We start from the raw sequence: 18633 nt of genomic DNA, 5'->3' as shown, positions 1-18633 counted from the left end.
AGATTTGAGCAAAACCCCACTTTGAGCTTAGGCAATGCTCAGACACAAGCTGAATCAAATTCACCCAAAGAAAAATCAGTACAATCTGTCTCCATCAATTCAGAGGATAAGAAAGAATTTAAAGATACAGTGAAGATGAGCAATGCAGAAACAAAACAAGCTCGGCCCCTTCCAGTACAGGCTACAGTGCTTACTGAGAAAAAACCTTTAAAAACAGAGCAGTCAAACCCCCATGTCATGAAGGTTGAAGTGAATCTGTCAAATGGAGATGCTGATTCAAATGTTAAGAGCTTAACCACAAAGCGGGCGTCAGTCAGTTTCAACACACAGGAACAGTCCAAAGACAGACTGAAGTCTGAAGAAGAATCCAAAGAAAACAGCCTCCTGCAGCCCCCATCATTGCCTGCACCAAATGTAAATTCTCAGTCTACTACTATCTTCCTGACAGAGCCTGACCAAGCCCTAAACAACAATGAAGGAGAAACACTGACTGTTGCCTCACAGGCTCAGGTGACCGCTTCACCTCCAGTCTCAAGCAACGTCCCCGAAACAGAAGCAATGCAACTCCCTGCAGCGGTAGAAGGGGCTGTTTGCATGATGCCTTCAAAAGCAAGTAAAGAGAGAGCAAACAAAAAGAAAGAGGGCAAAATGGCTAAACGTGCTGGCTATATAATTCTAACCTTCCTCTTATTCTGGTTACCACTGATCACAACGATCCTGGTGAATTACTTGGTTCACAAAAACACAAACTCACAGGTAAGTGCCTGCAGAAATAGGCTTGTGATTTCTCTCTATTATTGCAGGGTCATTACCTTACAATACAAAACACGTCGGGGGGGGGGGGGGGGGGGGGGGGGGCTGTTGCTGTGATTTAGTGCTATGTAAATGAAATGGGATTCACATGAAAATCTCTGTTGTGTTATACAAAGTTAATCTAAAGATCTCTTAATTCTTAAAATTGCCTATTGTTTTTCAGATAATTATCATTGAAGACATGGAGGTCCTGTCAGTGTCTGTTGCCTGCATCACGTCACTAAGTGACCCAATCATATACGCTGCAGTAAACCCTCAGTTTTCTTCAGAATTTTATCGGCTGAAAAACAGGATGAAGTCCATATTTCATAAGAAAAGATAGACTTTCCACCCCTATAAACATCTTTTAAGTGGCTCTAGACCCAATGACTGTATTCATATTCGCTGTGCAAGTGAATATAGAATTTAATAACGTTTGTCTAGTCATTGTCCAAATATTAACTAAATTAAATCCCAGTTGTCAAAGTGGGATTTTTCCTTTTTTTTATTTGGGTATAAGAAGCTTATTATTTTATATGCCGCTGCGTTATCTTAGATTTTATGCAGGCTGACTTCTCAGCAGTTACTAAACACTGCAGAGCAGAGGCAGTGCATGCTGTGAGAAGCTGCCTGGACTAACGCAATCAGCTCTGCAGGGGGGGTCGGTGCTGCGCTCTCTGTCAAACAATCACAGAGGCCTGCAGTCTGCCTCCAGAGACCCTGCAGCCGCGACCCACCGCTGGGCCAGTCAGGTCTTCACATGTCCTCCAGCAGCACCTAATTATTATGCCATTCTGTTATAAAAGATGCTCTTTGAGTGGTCGTGAAAAAAACATTATCAGATCTACCTAATTATTTTCTTTCTTTTTTTGTAAGAAAAGAAAAGACATGGGTCATTTAATGGATGATTCCATAGAGCTACAGTATTTATTCTATCCACTGCACCAAATGCACAATGTGTGTGATCATTTGTCCCCTTTTCCCTTGCCGCTTACATATGTGGTCCGTGACAAGACTTGTGTTTCATTAAAAGCAGAATTTACATCATGACATACCAGGCTCACTTGTTTCCTTCCCACCAATCTCGTTTTTACTGACAAACCAACAAGAAGCAGAGACATACTTTAATAAAACAGAATTCGGCAATGAGAGCATGCAAATCCTTAATTCAACCAGTTAACAGACAGAAAGAGAATGCCAACAAGTGTCAACTAAATCTAGAAATAAGAGAGGAGCCAGCTTCAAATGCGGTTGAGAAAGTCCTAACTGAGATATTTACAACATGAAAAGTGTACAAAATGGCCCTTTGACACAGTAAACTCCACTGAGGCTTGCTTTTGAATATCATAAGAATTGGTAAGTCATTGGGATTGATGCTCAAAACTCTCTCATATAGTTTTCAGTCCAAATACCACGTGTCCACATTAGGGTTAGTATTAGTTAAGTGCCGCCGAGAACATTGACTTATGTTTCTACCTTGTGACCTAACTAATATATACCCTGTATAGTTCTCAGTATCAATTATTAACTAACGACAGCGGCTGTCACACAGATCCATATCAGGATGTCAAATATGTAAGCTAACACAGAATTCGTCATTTGACTTTCACTTTGCACATTTCACAAACATGGTCAGGATGCGTAGTATATTTTACTCGTCATCGAGCGATGTTTTTCAACTAGTTAATGAGTCAGTTAATGAATATTCACAACAGTTATCCATTCTGGTGGATGTACGATTTTTGGAATTTACAACAGTGAGGGGAGCGTTAGAAAACATGTCATTGAAGGGGGTTGGGGTTCAAAACAATCGATGTAACAAGCAGTGAGTGAAACGAATGTCCCGCGATGTGTAAAGGAGACTGATTTAATATTCACAAAGATCGCCTTCAGGCAATGAATATGTGTGCTTTGTCATCAGAGGCCATCGAGAATGACCTTTAAACATCCGCATTTCCTCCTTAAATCATAGACAACAAATATGACTACATTACATAATCAAAAATAAAGTTGTTTTTCTTTTTTCCTCAGTATTTTTAGGCAACGACGATGACCACGCGTTCCTCGCCCTCTTCCTTGCTCTTGCTGTGCTTGATGGAGCAAGATCTGCTGGTTCACTTCCAAGGCAGCTGTCCACATCATACTAATACCATGCAGAGTTTGACATCAGATGAGATAACAACTTCAAAAAAACCCTCGACCTCTGTTAATCTTATAATCCTTCTTAGATTATGGCAGGTTGATGCTCGGTGGTCCCTCTCCTCAGCATCTGGTGCTTCTTGAGACCAGTTAGCCGACCAGATAGGCGTGACATCTACAAGGCAGATACTCGGACAATGTTGCTCTGAGAGTATGCTGTGGTGGTGGAGCCGTCCCCGTCTGATGAAGTCACCACCGGGGCAGATAAGCTGACCATGGAGGGAGTGATGTAAGGTTCATCACATTTCAAGGGCACGGTCTCGTCGAGTTTAGCGTTCAGGCTGGCGCGACTGTGAAAGAAAACAAAGGAATTAAAAGAGGCTGAAAGGTCTGAGCTTGCAAAATGTACACGGCACAAACCTGTTATTTAATATGTTCTTGTACAACGTATACACGAGTGAGGATTGTATACAGGCATGAATACACGCCCTCTTTATGAAGTGGTTCATCCTGTGATGCGTATGCTGTAAAAATCCTACATTTTTAATTTACTGTCCGAGAACAGTCCTTTATTGTAAATACTGAAAGGATGTTCCACACACGGTAGACGTTTTCAGAGCAATAGCACCAGACTACTCCACCCAGTTTGGAATCGCAGATTCTTTTTTTTTTTTTTGACCTTCTGAAGTAACAAGAACTGCAGATCATTTATATTGTACTTGCCTATGGGAATGGGTTTGCTCAGGGGAATCTGCTGCCACCCGTTGTAATGAAGAGGAAGGGTATTTAATTTGTGGTACTCACAGGGGGGGAGAAAAAAAGACCTGTTACTCTGCATAATCCACTGAATGTGCTTTCAACAGTTTTCATGAGAGCAATTAGGCAGGAAGCAGTTCCAGTGAAAAACAGTGAGGATTATTCCGAGATAACAGGAATACTGTGCTGGGATAACAGCATTAACTACAGCACGTTAGTGCGTTTATGTCAATACAACCTACATACTGTATATATGCCAGCTGTACTGTCGATCTTTTTTTTCTTTCCTTGTGCTTGTAGCTGCTTGTTCATTTGTTGCTCTTTGCTGTTGCTGCATATCTCCACATTTATTGAGGAGGGAAGAGGTGACATCACTTGTAGATGTATGATCAAATCAAAAAACACACAAGTCATTCATTTAATTTCTCAGCATCCCAAAAAGCACTGTGAAGTCAGAGAGACTACATACCTGTTAGCCACTGGCCTCTCTCTTATCTGTATGGTGCTGAGCTCCTGGTTATTTGTGCTGGGCAGGCTGAAGCTGCTCTTCTTTCTATGGCGTCGAGAGCAGCATGAGCCCAGGCCGTGCGGAGACGAGGACACGGAGGAGGTCCGGGAGCCGGATTTGTTCATTACGGAGACCTCCATGCAGTTTGCCTGAAAGGTCTGCTCGTCCACAAACTCGTGATTCTGGAGAAGGAAAAAAAATTGGATTCAGTGTTGCTTATGAATCACTCTATTACATCGATGATTGGCTCTGCTCAATGATGAGTAAAGATGTTTCACAGTAAAGCCTAAACAGACTGAACAGAATCCACTGCAAAATTGTTTAATAATTGGAAAATGAATCATCAAGGGAATAGAAATATATTGGCCCAGATGTCCATATTAATTGCCATCTGTGAGAACATTCACAACTGTTATCGCTGTGAAAAACGAGCAGAACTTGAAGGTCAGCCTTCAAGTGTGTTTCGGGCCCCGCCAGCAGGTGGCAGAGAGCGGCTGTGCAAGATCTGATGCCGTGCCTTGAATCTTATAGCTCACCTCTGTCACTCTTGGTCTGCTCTCTGTCTGTTATCTATAATGCACACTGTAAAAGACCTGATGTAAACCTTTTCACCGCCACGGGAATAGTGTGAAACCATTTTTTTGAGCTTTTCCCAGATGAGAGGCAAGCCGGTTAATAGGAGAGGGATCATCTCATGACATGAAAAACTGATTCACTCCCTGCATACGTCTGTTTGCAGAGTTTAGATCTGCACGAGTGTAAACCTCATGTCAGAGCAAAGAATAAAAGAGGCCCCTGCATCTCTAAATTATTGATACAGTAAAATGAAGTACGCCGGTTTGTTTAGATGAAATAATCCTTGTGGATGGCAGAGCCACGGTATCTTTAGCATGTCGCTGGCTCGGGGACTCAACATTTCCCAGCCCCATTTAAAGCTATTTTTAACTTAGCTGAACAGGAAATAGATTGTACAGTCTGAGCATAGATGAAAAAAAAAGTCACTTTGTTTCTATTTGCAACTCACTGTAACAGGTTGGAACTACTGATGATACAGCGCAGACTGTAGGAGTAATGCAATGAAAGGAGCTTTTTTCCCCCCCACAGAGAGCTATTTTAAACCGTGTGAAGTCTGTTACCAAGATAGTAAAAAATGAAAAGTACCAAAGCTTTCATCTTCCAATCGACATGGCTTTAAGGTCTTCTAAGATTTTTTTTGTCTGTTTTTTTTACCGTGGTCTTTTCCAGGCAGTGCAGCAGATGATGATGCTGGCTCTCGAAAGGAGGGCTGGGGGCCTTCCCCACCAGGGCTTGTCCTGCCTCCTTGGAAGCCTTGATAGAGTTAAAAGAGAAAAACAAAACAAAACAAAGAGAAAACCACAGCAGTGTAGATGAGCAGGGTTACATTCTGCTAGTAGACAGTCAACAGCAAGTAGCTCGGCGATGTAGTGGCGAGGACGCAAAAGCACCGAGAGTTGAAATGCTGATCTGTAGCATGGCAGCCAGTCCACTGAACCTAGTGACACGGCGACGTTTTAGGGGTGGGTGCACAGAAACTGCGACTAATCGCAGCGTCTTTACGCTGAGAACACTGGTTTTCTTATTCTTTCACAAATTTGATGATAAGAAGCAGGAAAAGTCCAATTCGAGGTGAAATCGCTTTCAATGCGGCAGCAGTGGCACACCTAGACACAGATCAAACACAGCGTACCAAACACAGCAACAGCATTCTGCACCATAATGTCACCACACATATGAGACACACTTTATGAAGCTTTGCGCGGCTCTGGGATGGACGGTATGCTGTATTAGTCTGCACTACAACCTGGGATGCTCTAGAAAATACGCACAAAACACACAGCAGATCCAAAAAAACACCCCCCCCCCCTCCCCCTTCAAAAAAACCCCTCCCCAAATCAAACAGCAACAAAAAACAAACCAAAACAGAGTTTAGAGGAGATGTGGGCTGAGCGGACAGCCTCCACAGGTGACATACTGTCATGTAAGCCTTTGTCTCCCTCCTTCCCCTCCAAACCCTGTTGGACAGACATGCAGAGCTTGGTTAATGAGTAAGTGTGAGTGTAATGGCTGAGGCTCCACCAGAAGGCAAGTATGCCTGCCTGGTCCTCCTGCTGCATGGACAGAGAGAGGGAGTGTTGACAAGGAATGTCAATGCTGCAGCTGAGAGGGTTGATGTAAGAGAGGACGATCACACTGAAGCACTGGAATGACAGCAGCCCCTGTGTTACAGCATGAAAAGCTTCCCCGTGTGTGTGTGTGTGTGTGTGTGTGTGTGTGTGTGTGTGTGTGTGTGTGTGTGTGTGTGTGTGTGTGTGTATGTGTGTGTGTGTGTGTGTGCGTGCGTGTGTGTATAGTGTGTGGTGGCATGCCCCCCCACCCCCGACCACCCTACCCACACCCCTGAGCAGAGTGACATGCAAGCATCAGCGAGGCCCCGGTCAGTCAGCCCCCACCCCCCACCCTCAAGCCGCTGCTTGGCCCCCAATCCGGTTTACCTCCTCCAGTGAGTCGATCAGGAGCCCATTTTGTTTGTAGCGCATATAGGCATTAGTGCCTCGAATCTTCACAGCACGGATTCTAGCGAGGCGAGTTTTCTGTTTGAACAAACAGACCTCTGTTTTAGCCTCTGACAGTTTGTCCGTCACACTAATTGGCTACGTCTTCCTCCACCACCCCTCCTCCCCACCCCGCCCTCTCCACCCGCCCCGGCAGCCGCAGTATTTAGTGGAGAAAGGGTATGCCCAAATCTACGATTAGGAAGTTCTGCCTTAGCAAACACTTTTAGAAAGAAATGCACATATTGCTATCGAAAAAGCTGCTGACACAATACTCTGAAGATCATTTGTTCTGTCATTGTCATTCGCTCTTTTATTTCCCTCGTTCCCCTCCCACCCCGAAATATACTTAAGCAAGTCAATACACACATACGCTCAATAGACACACAATACGCAGAAGCACAATAAAAGATTAATATTCTGGAAGATAGCGTTTGCCCTGTCATTCTGTTACATGCGGATAAGACAGGGACAGAGAAGAGGGGGAGAAAAAAGAGGGCAGATAGAAGCAAAATAAAGACAGATAGGGGGAAAAGGAAGACAGTGGCAAAGGAACGGGGAAGGCGGGGAGCCAATACCCTCTGTGCTCGTCGTTTCTCTGCCCGCTGGCTTTGGTGGTAGATACGGCTGAAGTTTGACACTATGACAGGGACAGGCAAGGCAATGACCAGCACCCCACTCAGAGAGCATATGGACCCAAACACCTTCCCTACGATTGTTTTTGGCACCATGTCACCGTACCTGAAACACACACAAAACAGATAAGAGTGAGCACACTGGGTAGGAACACAAACAGGGAAAATCTTCCACTCAGGAGGTTTATTTAGCATGTCAAGTTGTTGCGTGTGCCTAACGGTATTTTTAATAGTCTTGAAGATAGTTACGGTGACCTTGGGATATTTCACACCTTCAAATAAAAAGTCACACATTTGAAGTGGGCGAAGAATAAATAGGACTCCCTCTGATGTCACCTCTCCCCGGCCTAGTTTCTACACGCCATTGCGATGTTCCTCTTTTAAAACACTGTTTCATATATAATTACACACCTGCTGGCATCGGCTAATGCTTTCACGTCGTGACCAAATGCGCTACATATCCTCCGTGACCTCTGTTAGCCAAACAGCTTGTGAAAGATACAGCGAGTAGTATCACATTGAGTAAAAGCAAAAAGGGGAAGGGAGCAGTGTGATGCCGAACCCCGGAGAGATCGATTAAGTCTGTGGTCCTCGGCGACAGCCACCGGTGTGTTTTGTTCTTATTCCCACATTAAAATGGAATATGGAGACGCAAAGGGAACCCAAAAATTCAACACAAGGAGAAAAGAGCTTTTCTGGCACACATGCATGACACTGATGAGGAATGTTTCATGGTATACCTGAGCACAATTAAAGCATGTCATTTTTCAATGGTGAACAGGCTGCATTCAACAGATTAAAGGCTGCGCTTCTGTCAGGTTGGACTGACTCATCCCCAGTCCCATCAAATTAACGTGCCTGTCTTCTGCTAGAAAGCCAAATCCGTCTCTGTTCAAGGCAAACCTGAAATCAAACTGTTTTCGTCACCTCGTTTTCTTTACTTTAGCAGGCACCCTCAGCACCACTTACTACGGTAAGCACTAAAACCAAGGATACCAAACTGAAGAAGAGAGACACTTCCTGACTTTCCCTGAAACTTTGTTGTCTTTTCACCTGTTTTATAAAAGACATAGCTTTGGAGATACTAGGCCATTATATGCTCCTATTTTGATGACAAAATTTGATTTAATGCCAACATGTGCAACAAAGGTAATTCAGGTCATTCATAAACACTGTTATAAAATGATATCGCAAAATGTAAAAAATTTGCAATACAATCCCAGGCATGTCTGAAAGCAAGAGACATGCCTGAGGCTAATATGTTCACGAGCTTTTGAAAAACTGCCACAGTGAAGGTTTTAAAAACCTCAGTTTCTATTTTTAACATGTGGTCGAATAAAACGTGGATTTTGTCTCACAATGTTAAAGGTGTGCAGCTTTATTTCCTTTTTTGATGTTGGACTGTGCGCCGTGTTGAGCCTGGGTTATGCTTGATTGCGGACACGGACACAGATAGCTGGACGGCCGAGTTGTAGTTCTTATTATACTTCTTTAAAGTCCACTGCCTGGGCGCGTGCGTAGTTGGTGTACTGTTATCTAAATTATCTGCGCTGTCACAAAATTTGGACAACCTCATACTCAATGTTTGATGATGAAATTTATGTTATGGGGCCCAAGCAGAAATCGTGTGCACGGAAAGTAGAAATCTCGCTTTATTGTTTGTGGACTTTTAATTGGCCAACATTTCTTTACGGTTAAGGTTATATTACCACTTGTTCTTTTGGTATGCATGAGATAATTTTTTGCATGTGGACGGCGACTTTTTTCATAACGAATTTGAAAAAAAGTCCCCGTTGCCTGAAGCCTAAAATGGGAGCTACTTTAACAACCTCTAACAAATCACAGTGCTTTGTAAAACACGCAAGAAAACTGTCTCCACTAAATGTGGAAACGATAAATTCAATTCACCTCATGAGGCACAAACACGCCGTCTATTACAAACAGGCTACAAGGAGGAGATGCTAGCAGCTGGTGATGTGCAAAACACATGTAAACAAATGACTCCACCGAGCTTCGGGAGAGGACTTGCTAGTTTCACTCCATGTGACGGGAAGAGCAAATGGTGGACGGAAATTACTGATGCGATTACAGGTGGATAAACAGGGTGGTTAAAAAGCTGGATCTAAGATACAACATCCCAGGTAGGAAACATCTTTCAGTTTTATAAGGCGACAACATTGTGCAGCTACTGAGAAGTTATTTATACTTGAATTTTCCTGGGAAAATGCTACCTTTGCATTTGACTTGCAATAGATTCACACTTCAAACTAGGTAATGTGTCATCAGTGAAAATGTGTCCTCATTGTAAAGTTTCTTCAAACATTGTGATATAAGGTTGAGGCTATAATGGCTGCCCCTAGCACTCAGGAGGAAATGCTGGAAAAAGATGGAGGTATTCCTTCTCAAAAAAGGCCAAATCAGATCATTTTTGTGTTTGCTGGGTGGTTAAACAAGCTGTAGCCCCTGCTACTATATACACATTTCAATATGGATTTTTGTATGGACGATGGATTTTATGTAAATAACATTTTTTCTAGTGCTTTACCAGCTCACTGCTAGTTTATTACAAATGCATCCAATGTAGTATATTATATATGAATTTATGTTTTTTTTCCTCATTCATTTATGACATGTGTGGGTTGCATAGACTACCAGATAGTCCCCCCTGGGACAATAAAGACAATTCAATCCAATTCAAACATTTAGCTGCAAACACAGTGACATCCTGTAGCCACATGCACATCTGATTACTTTTCAAGATTATTACTTTATCAAATAGAAAATCCCGATGTCTCCAAGGCAATTAACAGATCCAGGGAAAAAATCTGCAAATTCATTCGTATGAGCATAATCTGCATATTCACAAGCGGCTCTGTGCTGACATGCTAGGCCACCAGCAGCACTGGGACTTAAAATGAATGATTCAGGGCACGTATGTTTTCCGTGTCATCTAAACATCTCTCCGTGTGCTGCAGAGGACCGGCAATTCACACGTTCGCAGGTGGGTGAGATGAATGAGTGAGACCCTAATGCGCAAATGACCTGAGTAGACCATTACCTCCCGAGAGTAAGATGAATGCAGGTAGGAAGGAACATCAGCATTGCTCAGTGGCTGTGACAGTAGTCCGTCTCTCAAGTGAGGCAGGGTAATGTGAATGTATCGCTACACGGGAGGTTGACTATTTCATAAATGAAGTTGTCTAATGCCCACAGACGTCTGCTTGAGTCATTAGCTTCAGGTTTCCATCATGTTGGGCCCAACAGTCTGGGCTTTTACAGAGCTCGGGCGGAAAGATGTAAAAGTGGACATTTTAATATCACGCTTGATGGGACTTCATGTACAACAGTTTGCTTTCAAGTTGACTAATCTCGCACAGATGTCATTAGTTTTGCAGTTCATTACAGGTCAAGTCATTTTCCTATCTAATGGCAGACAATGACTGAAAGCAGGTGTCAATTATAGGTTCTGGATGTGCTGCTGAAAGCCTATTAAGAGATCCATAAAAAAATGGAAGACAGCATTCCCTCGCATGTACTTTACTGCGGCGAGTGGAGTGATGCAGGCACGTCTGTTGTGGAATACAGTGTGTTGCAGTGACTGTCTTCTTTTGGAAGGAAAGCCTAGCAGCGAGCAGATGAGAAAGGAAAGCAGCAAGCGCACTCTGGAGAGAAACAGTAACAGTGATGGATTGTTCATAAGGGAAAGCTGAGATACACAAAGCCTCGTGGATGATGGCAGAGGTAGGAATTAACAGCAGCTGCAGATTAAAGTAATGTTCCTACTTTGTTCTTGTTGTCTCTAAGTACCAGGTACTCACATTTGCTACCCCTGCTACCCTAAGCTGACACGGGTGAGACACAAAGACGGATGACCGGATTCTTATCCTCACTGCAGAGGATGAAGAGGAATGTCGAGATGACTGAATATCAATTCCCCACTTCCACCCACCTAAAACCATACCGTGCTCGCGCTGGCGCCGGCCTTTAAAAACAACGCATTCTGTAGAATTGTCCGACAGCGAGATGACAGCATTGCAGATGAAGCTCGGCGCGCCGAGAGAGAGTGAAACCGCGGGGTTGCCTCAGACTGTAGGAGAAATGTCAGACTCAAAGGAATATTTGAATTCTAGAAACGGGGGGATGAATGTCCTCACCTGGCTTTGGATAATAGACCAATCAAACATTCATGAGTCCCTGTATCAACCTGCGTGGCAGAGTTTGTGCAGTTGACCTTAAAAGCAGTGCGGTATTCCATCAGGGGTGCTCTGAGACACTTCTGTACATGACCTCACCGCCTCACAGCTAGCGCCAACACCTAAAAACAGGGACACGCTTGGACACACAGGAACTGACACACAGTCAAAACAGACGCTTGTTTGTGTGTATATGTGTGTGCGTAGGGCCTTTAATTTGACATATAGTTAAACCAATCCTCCTTCCTAAAAAAGCAATCTTGTTCCTTGATTGTCTTCCAGAACCCTGTGTCTGAAATCTGACTGCCATCTGGTTAGTGGGAAGTGAAAAAAAAAAAGATATCTGGATGACTTTGCAGACACGTCATTTGTTTATTTCTCTTTTCAGAGACAGGGCAGGTTCGTTTTTTCCCCCTAAAGATTAAACTAAATGAAATGAACCTTTTCAGGTAATAAACTATGCCTGAATGGCCTTTTCTGGTCATTTGTACCACTCTGTCTGCTGCACACAAATAGGGTTTGGTGGCTGATAGAAATTACAAATCCCTACTTTAAGCGAGCATAAGCTCAGGTTTCTGAAATAAGCACAGAGGCCTGAAGTAATCACACTGCTGTCCCAACAACTCACATTCCAGTTGTGATTACTGCCAACAGCTTACCAGTGCTGACAATTAGGATTCAAGGAGGGCTGCGGCAGATCTTTCAGAGGCTTCGTCAACAGCATCGAAGACCAGTCGCCCAGCGGCGCCTCTGTCGCGGTCTTCCTACCCTCCTTTTTGTGGATTTTAGTACGAAACTAGCTCACACACTGCACAAGTGACTATAGTAAAGTGCATTAATCAAAGCAAAGTGAATATCTAACGTTCAAAAAGCCTCACAGTGTTCGCCTGTGCCGATAAGCGATCAAGGTCAAGGTGTTCAAAGGAAGAAGAATCCTATGATTAAGATAGTGAAACTGCTGGACTGTGAGGTGACATCCTATTAAATCCTTCATGGTAAAGACATTAAATCTCACTTTCATCAAACCACACTTTGATCTACTCCAATTTGATATTTCAGTGAGAAGCAGTGGAATGAAACTAATTTAATTATTAACCGTTTTGATTCATCAGCTGATTAGAATACAGATGAGTTAAGCACACTGTCCTTATCTTGTGCGCCATCTATGCATGTTGTTTTATAGCAATAATTACAAAGGGACCTGCAATCTGAAAATCTGAATCTCAAATTAATTTCGGTCTCATTTTCTTCCCTGAGACTGATTTAACTTCACATCCCACTCAGCATTTGTCTTTTATGCTCGGAAAGTCACAATGAGCTTACTGTGCTAAAACAAGGCTTTCATATATTATATTAAAAAAAAAGGACTTTTATCAAGCAATTATGTGCAGGTGAGCCACTTTTACTCTACATTTTCTTAGACTGGTAAACTCCCACCGTGCATTGTGAATCAAGTCTCCTCAACACGTCTTTGATCATTCTGGGAATGCACAATTTTCTGTTTGACCTTCACCGAACATCTCATGGCGCACCGACTCCCCATCATGCTTCCAGAGGTAATTCACTGGCTCCGTTTCACAGTTCAGTGGTTTCTACAGTGCAGACAAGCCCTCCAAACCTGTGAGACCAAATCCTGTCAATTATAGTGAAACTCTGATACTGTCACCGACTGTACCAATCAGAAGTTGATAATGACAGCGAGAGGCAATAAAACTGTGCGGGGACAACGGGACAGTGGCAAGGTCAGGAAGTATTAGGCGCTCTTGAAGTGAAGACATCTCTTGTGGGCAGTGCTGTGAAACGTACCACAGAGATTAAAGTGTCAGAGTGGACGCAACATTAAAATCTTCTCTAAGGACTTAACACAGACTCTTCCAGATATTAGCCTGACCAGTTGAAACAGTCTCCATTTCTTTTACAAGTCATGACAAGAAGCAAATGGAGCAATGCTGCACAACAATACTGCTCTCTGTACCTTCTCCATGAGGCTGAAAGAGCACAATATTCATCCGTGCTGACAGTTAAATAATAGATGTTACCCCCCCCACCCACCCACCCCCCACAACAAAAAGAAAAAAGTAATTTTCCTCCAGAACTCTATCATACTATGAACTACGAATCGAGAATTTGAGGAAAATAGATTACACTGCCTGGATGTCATACAAGGCATATGAACATGAGTGACAAGAGGATATAGATTCTCTGACATTGTATTTGTGAAGACTGCAAGATTCATGGGTTACTGAGAGGTTGTAAGGGTGCTTATGTCATATTAAGAGCCTTCATTAAATGTTTGTTTCTAAAAACACAAATGAGCTGACCAGTCGGCCATTCTTTTATGTGCCAGTAGGTAGTAAATCTGACCATGTAGTAAGAAAATCGAAGCTGGATAGACATTCTTGTATGTACAGATATACAAGGGCAAGTGAAGGTAGCAGAATGAAAGAAAACTCCCTCTCTCTCGCGCTCATAAATTTATATCATTGATGCACCAAATGTGCATCTGTTTCGTGTTTAAAATAAATTAAAAATATTAAGGACATTTTGTATTTATCTATTTCCACCACGAACAGACTGCAAAACAGTACAAATTAAATCTTTGTAATTGCCAGATAGACTGGCACAATCTTTGGAGGCTTGCACTCAATACACGCTAGCACACCTACAGTATGTACCACTGCAATGCTGGGAGACACACCACAAGGGTTCAACAGTCTGACACACAATAAATGAACATGATCTCCAGCATGATCCCTGAACACAACATATCATTCCTGATGTTCTGCACCGCATCTCTGGCAAGAGGCCGGGAGCACAACATTCAAAATGCTCCCTCTCCTGGGTTTGGACACCAAAGACTGATGGGATTAAGAGTGTGTGGGCTGATAGGACTCTGCTCTGATGCTATCCCTCAGATATACATCATTATAGAGAGGGGAATCCCACAGGCACTGGGATTAGCCCGCTAGATTTTCACTGCAGGTGATAAGGGAAAGAAGGAGAGGCTGGCAGAACTACACAACATAATGGGGAGAAGGAAGCACAGATAGGGGAGGACCAGAGGACCGCACTGCCTGGTGTTATGCATGCGGTAGGAAAAACAGGGTGCTCAGGTATGAGTAACTGCAAACAATAGCTACAGGGAAGGACAACTTTGTGATAGGTGCCTGTCGCAGTCTCTGCAGGCAGTAATGCAAAGGCTGCATTGTTCTGGCTGTTTGCTGAAATGCAGGGGAAAAAATCAAATTTAAAAAAAAGAAGTGTGGAGCAGATGCGCGAGATCATTTTTTATGATTTTCACAACCCAGCTGAGATCCGGTCTCTGCAGATTTGTGAAAGCTGACGAGTGGAGCCAAAGGTTGGGATGTGAAGTTTGTGGGAGCAAGAATGTGTGGCTGCGTGCCAGTCAGTGTTAACGCATAGTAAATGAAAGCTTTTGTGGTGCTGCAGTGTCTATATAACTTTGATCCTCCAGCTGAATGTTCACCTCAGAGTCTCAGGAACCACACAGACCTAATAAAGAGCGGCAAAATTCCTCTCTTCGAACCACGAAGACACAGATAAACCATATAAAATAATCCCTCACGTATGGCTCTGGCAAAGGCACCTCAGCTCTCTCTCTCGCTCACATATCAAACATGTATTCCCTCAGCCCTGCAAATCCCAGCTTAACCCTCACCCTGCAAAACCAGGCAGCTAGTTATCACCGCGGCTTTGACATTAGCATGCACGCCCTCTCTCATTTGGGAGATCTTCTTAAGAGTCAGGGATGATAAAAAGCTTTCCTCTTTACCGCTCTTCCGCTCCTGACTTTGACTCACCCTTCCTCTGCCTGGACCTGCCTGCCTCTAACTATGAGTTGGAGATGAAACGCTTCATTCACTTTCTTTTTCTCCTCCTTTTCTATTATCATGCAGTGCTAGCACAGCCCTGCTTGACATTTTTCTTTTCTTCTGCTCCTCTCCAGTCTCCAGTCTACACCTGCTGACACTTGAGAAACAAGCGCAGTACTATGCAAAAAAGCGCCCTTTTCCCCCCATTACTGTATATGCCGAGTCACCTCTAGGCCCACTTGAGCTCCTTATGGTCATAATTACAACCATTTCCTTGTGCCAATTGCTTTCGATAACTAAATGAAAGGCTGTTTTGTATTATTAAAAGTTTTAAGAGGGTTGAGTGTTGACCTGGACCAAGAAAAATAGCATGCCACCGTGTAAATATGAGAATTATGATTTGTGGCTATTAAAGCGAGGCCTGAGAGATGCTTTAATCAGTCTGGACATGATGAAACCAAGGTAAGCCAACTCAAACATTGCTCAGAATCTTAATTTGTCATTGCATGTTTATATTTCTGCCCATCCGCCTTACATCATTCCAGAAAGCCAAGGGCTAAAAATATATTCCACAACGTCGGTATAATACTTTGATAATGCAATTACACTCCTTCGTGACTGAATGGGGAGGGCAAAGGAACATGAAAGACTGGGCTGAAAGCACGAAGGGGCGACAGAGCTATGGATTATAAGGGAACGTGATAATAAAAATGAAATCATCAGACACTCAAGCGATTATGCTAATGAACTCGTTCTGTATTCATCGTAGGTTAATCTGAATGCTGGCAAAAGAGCAGTGGCATTTTCTTGAACGCCGAAAGCTTTCATTGAACTGGCAGCAAGTTACCTCACCTCCGGAATCTAAATGCCGGAGGCAGGGTTAAAGGTGAAAACTGAATTTCTTAAGATGATCAATTAAGGAAAAACTAGCAGTAATGACAGCGGTTGCTGTGTTCGTGGCATTCGCCGCATTAATACTTGTGTTTTTTCCAGTCTAAAGTAGAAAAAAAAGTACACTTCAAAGTAAGATGTGGCTCTTAAAGGCAAAATGCACCAAAACCAGCTTTCCTTAAACTGAAACACAATAAACACCAAAACCAGTGGCGATGCTCAGCTAGTATTGACCAGACGAGATTTCAAAGGGAACCTTGTGACCTTTGTTGTCTGGTCAGGTGATGAAGCGGAGAAAAAAACGTGAAAGGTCTTGTGGATTAGTGCCTCTGTGTTGGAAAGGGGAACTGGTCCAGGAGCCTCATCACGCTGACAGCAGATTAGTGCTCCGCGGCGCCGCCAGAGCAGACGGCACAAGATTAACTTTGATGTGCGATTCCACGCAGAGCAGCCGCTGGATATCAGCTTCCTCCACCAAATGGCCCCTTTTGCCCTGACTTTGCAGAGTGTGCATTCACAAGCTACGTTATCTAAAAAATCTGCTCATTTAACAGGAGAGTACAGCGTCACCAGGCAGAGGTAAAGATGTATAGCTCTTTTTTGGGCTATATGTCCCTTTAGGTCTGCATTTACAAGTTTCATTATGTATCAATTCATCACTTTAAAGGGTAGGGGGGGGGTGTTTTGGGGGTTTTTAGATGACATAAGGGTACTCCATCAATTTTCCAGACAAAGATCAGTTTTATAAGGAGGAGAGCTACTTGTAAAAACAGCTGTGTAATTTTTTCTGTGGATCTCAAAGGAGGTTTATCTGGTGTATATATAACCGCTGACTATGTCACAGCAGTGTCATCAGGGTTATCTGTACTATAAGATAAAGCCAGAGTAGAATGGGGTTTGAAAGGTTTAATGAAACAGTCGCCCGTCGAATGCCTCACAACTGCACATGTAATACAAAAATGAGTAGGCCATTAATTCAGCAGCTGTTTAAACTATTGAATTAAAAAAACAAATTGGAAATGCCCGTCACAATATAGCAGAGCTGAAGGTGATGTGGCGATCCACCATTTCAAACTCAAAGGTTATTCGATTTCCAATTACAGAAGACAAATAAAAGCTGCCCATTTGAGAAGCTGACATCCAAAGTAGTCAGCTGACGTGTCAATTGATTCATCGTTATGACAAATGATGAAAATTGTGGTGTTAAAAGCTCCAGACAAGCTAACCAATGGACTGGCTTAAAGGGTTACTCATGAATCAAGTCGAAAAATGCATTTTGGTCTTTAGCTGCGGGCATGTTAACGTCATAACAAATGGTTAAAAGAAAAAGACTGAAGGTAGGCAAAATAAATAAATAACACGAAAAAAGTTGCAGGATAATACGTGTTGAGGAAGAGAATCAATTGTCCTCAGGCTTTAAAAAAAAGTTCTGTATTCTGTTTGAGCTGCAACTTTAAATTGTCTGTATCAGCTTTTTGCACCAAACAGCTGCAGCCTCTCATATATCGGTTCACTTCCTGTATACACAAGACTATACATACATTCAGGATGCTTTGTAAGTAGTTACAGTACTCAGGGCGTAAATGGCCTGTGCCAATGGAGCATTGTCTTTGAAATAAATATCAAGGTAGAAAAATACAGCTGTTAAAAATTATATATGTATATATAAATATAGGAGCAGTCGCCAGTTCAAAGGGACACTTCAAAATCTCACAGTAAAAGTGAGAGGAATAGCCGAGGTTGGAATGAGACGGAAAGAGTGGCGAAGCGTAAAAATGTACTGAGCGCGCTCTCTCCCAGAGAGTGTGGACGGCAGCCAGACCAGCGACAGCAGCGAGCCCAGATAACAGCGAGTACCAAGGAAGCAGCGAGAACCTGCAGGGAAGAATTGGGAAGAGCTGAAGCTCTCCTAACAGCTGCAGACTGGCCCCCGGGGCAGAGCAGAGCTACTAGCTGCGGCCCTATCTACCATCGCCCCACCTGCACCACGCTACATCACGCACATGGGGACATCATTACTTTTTCCATTTCACTCCTCGAGACTTCTCCTGTCAAATCAAAAAATGACATGAAAAGTAATAACTCGGGGGCCGTGGCGACAACAACAACAAAAGCAAAAGGTCATTTTGCCAGTGAAAATTGGTCTTGCATCCACACAATCTATCAGTCATCAACAGGTTTATTGCGATGTCTGCATTAACAGCAGGGGTGGCTAAAAGCCAGAATTAAACCGACCTAGGCCCAACGCGTGCTTGATGACACAACTCCCATTATTTATAACTTCGGCATCTTTGCCAGCGCTGAGGACGAGCT

At 43.2% G+C, this 18633-nt stretch overlaps 1 protein-coding gene across 2 annotated transcripts in view; it reads right to left on the bottom strand.

Moving 5' to 3' along the window:
* Positions 1-1688: 1688 nt before the first annotated feature.
* The window catches only part of LOC113026566 (A-type voltage-gated potassium channel KCND2-like), a 31725-nt gene continuing 14780 nt past the window's right edge, over positions 1689-18633 (bottom strand). The window contains exons 3-7 of one of the 2 annotated variants that reach the window (XM_026175494.2): positions 7347-7509; positions 6709-6807; positions 5426-5524; positions 4157-4377; positions 1689-3281 (exon numbers count right to left, since the gene is read on the bottom strand). In XM_026175494.2, coding sequence (XP_026031279.1) covers positions 3107-3281; positions 4157-4377; positions 5426-5524; positions 6709-6807; positions 7347-7509 — 757 coding nt within the window. In that variant the 3' untranslated portion in view covers positions 1689-3106. The remainder of the gene's footprint in view (positions 3282-4156; positions 4378-5425; positions 5525-6708; positions 6808-7346; positions 7510-18633) is intronic. The other variant, XM_026175495.2, reaches the window with a different exon arrangement.

This window comes from Astatotilapia calliptera, chromosome 7, assembly GCF_964374335.1.
Source record: "Astatotilapia calliptera chromosome 7, fAstCal68.1, whole genome shotgun sequence".
Lineage (NCBI taxonomy): Eukaryota > Metazoa > Chordata > Actinopteri > Cichliformes > Cichlidae > Astatotilapia > Astatotilapia calliptera.
The sequence above is the reverse complement of the archived record's forward strand: the minus strand, read 5'-3'. Positions and strand labels throughout refer to the sequence as shown.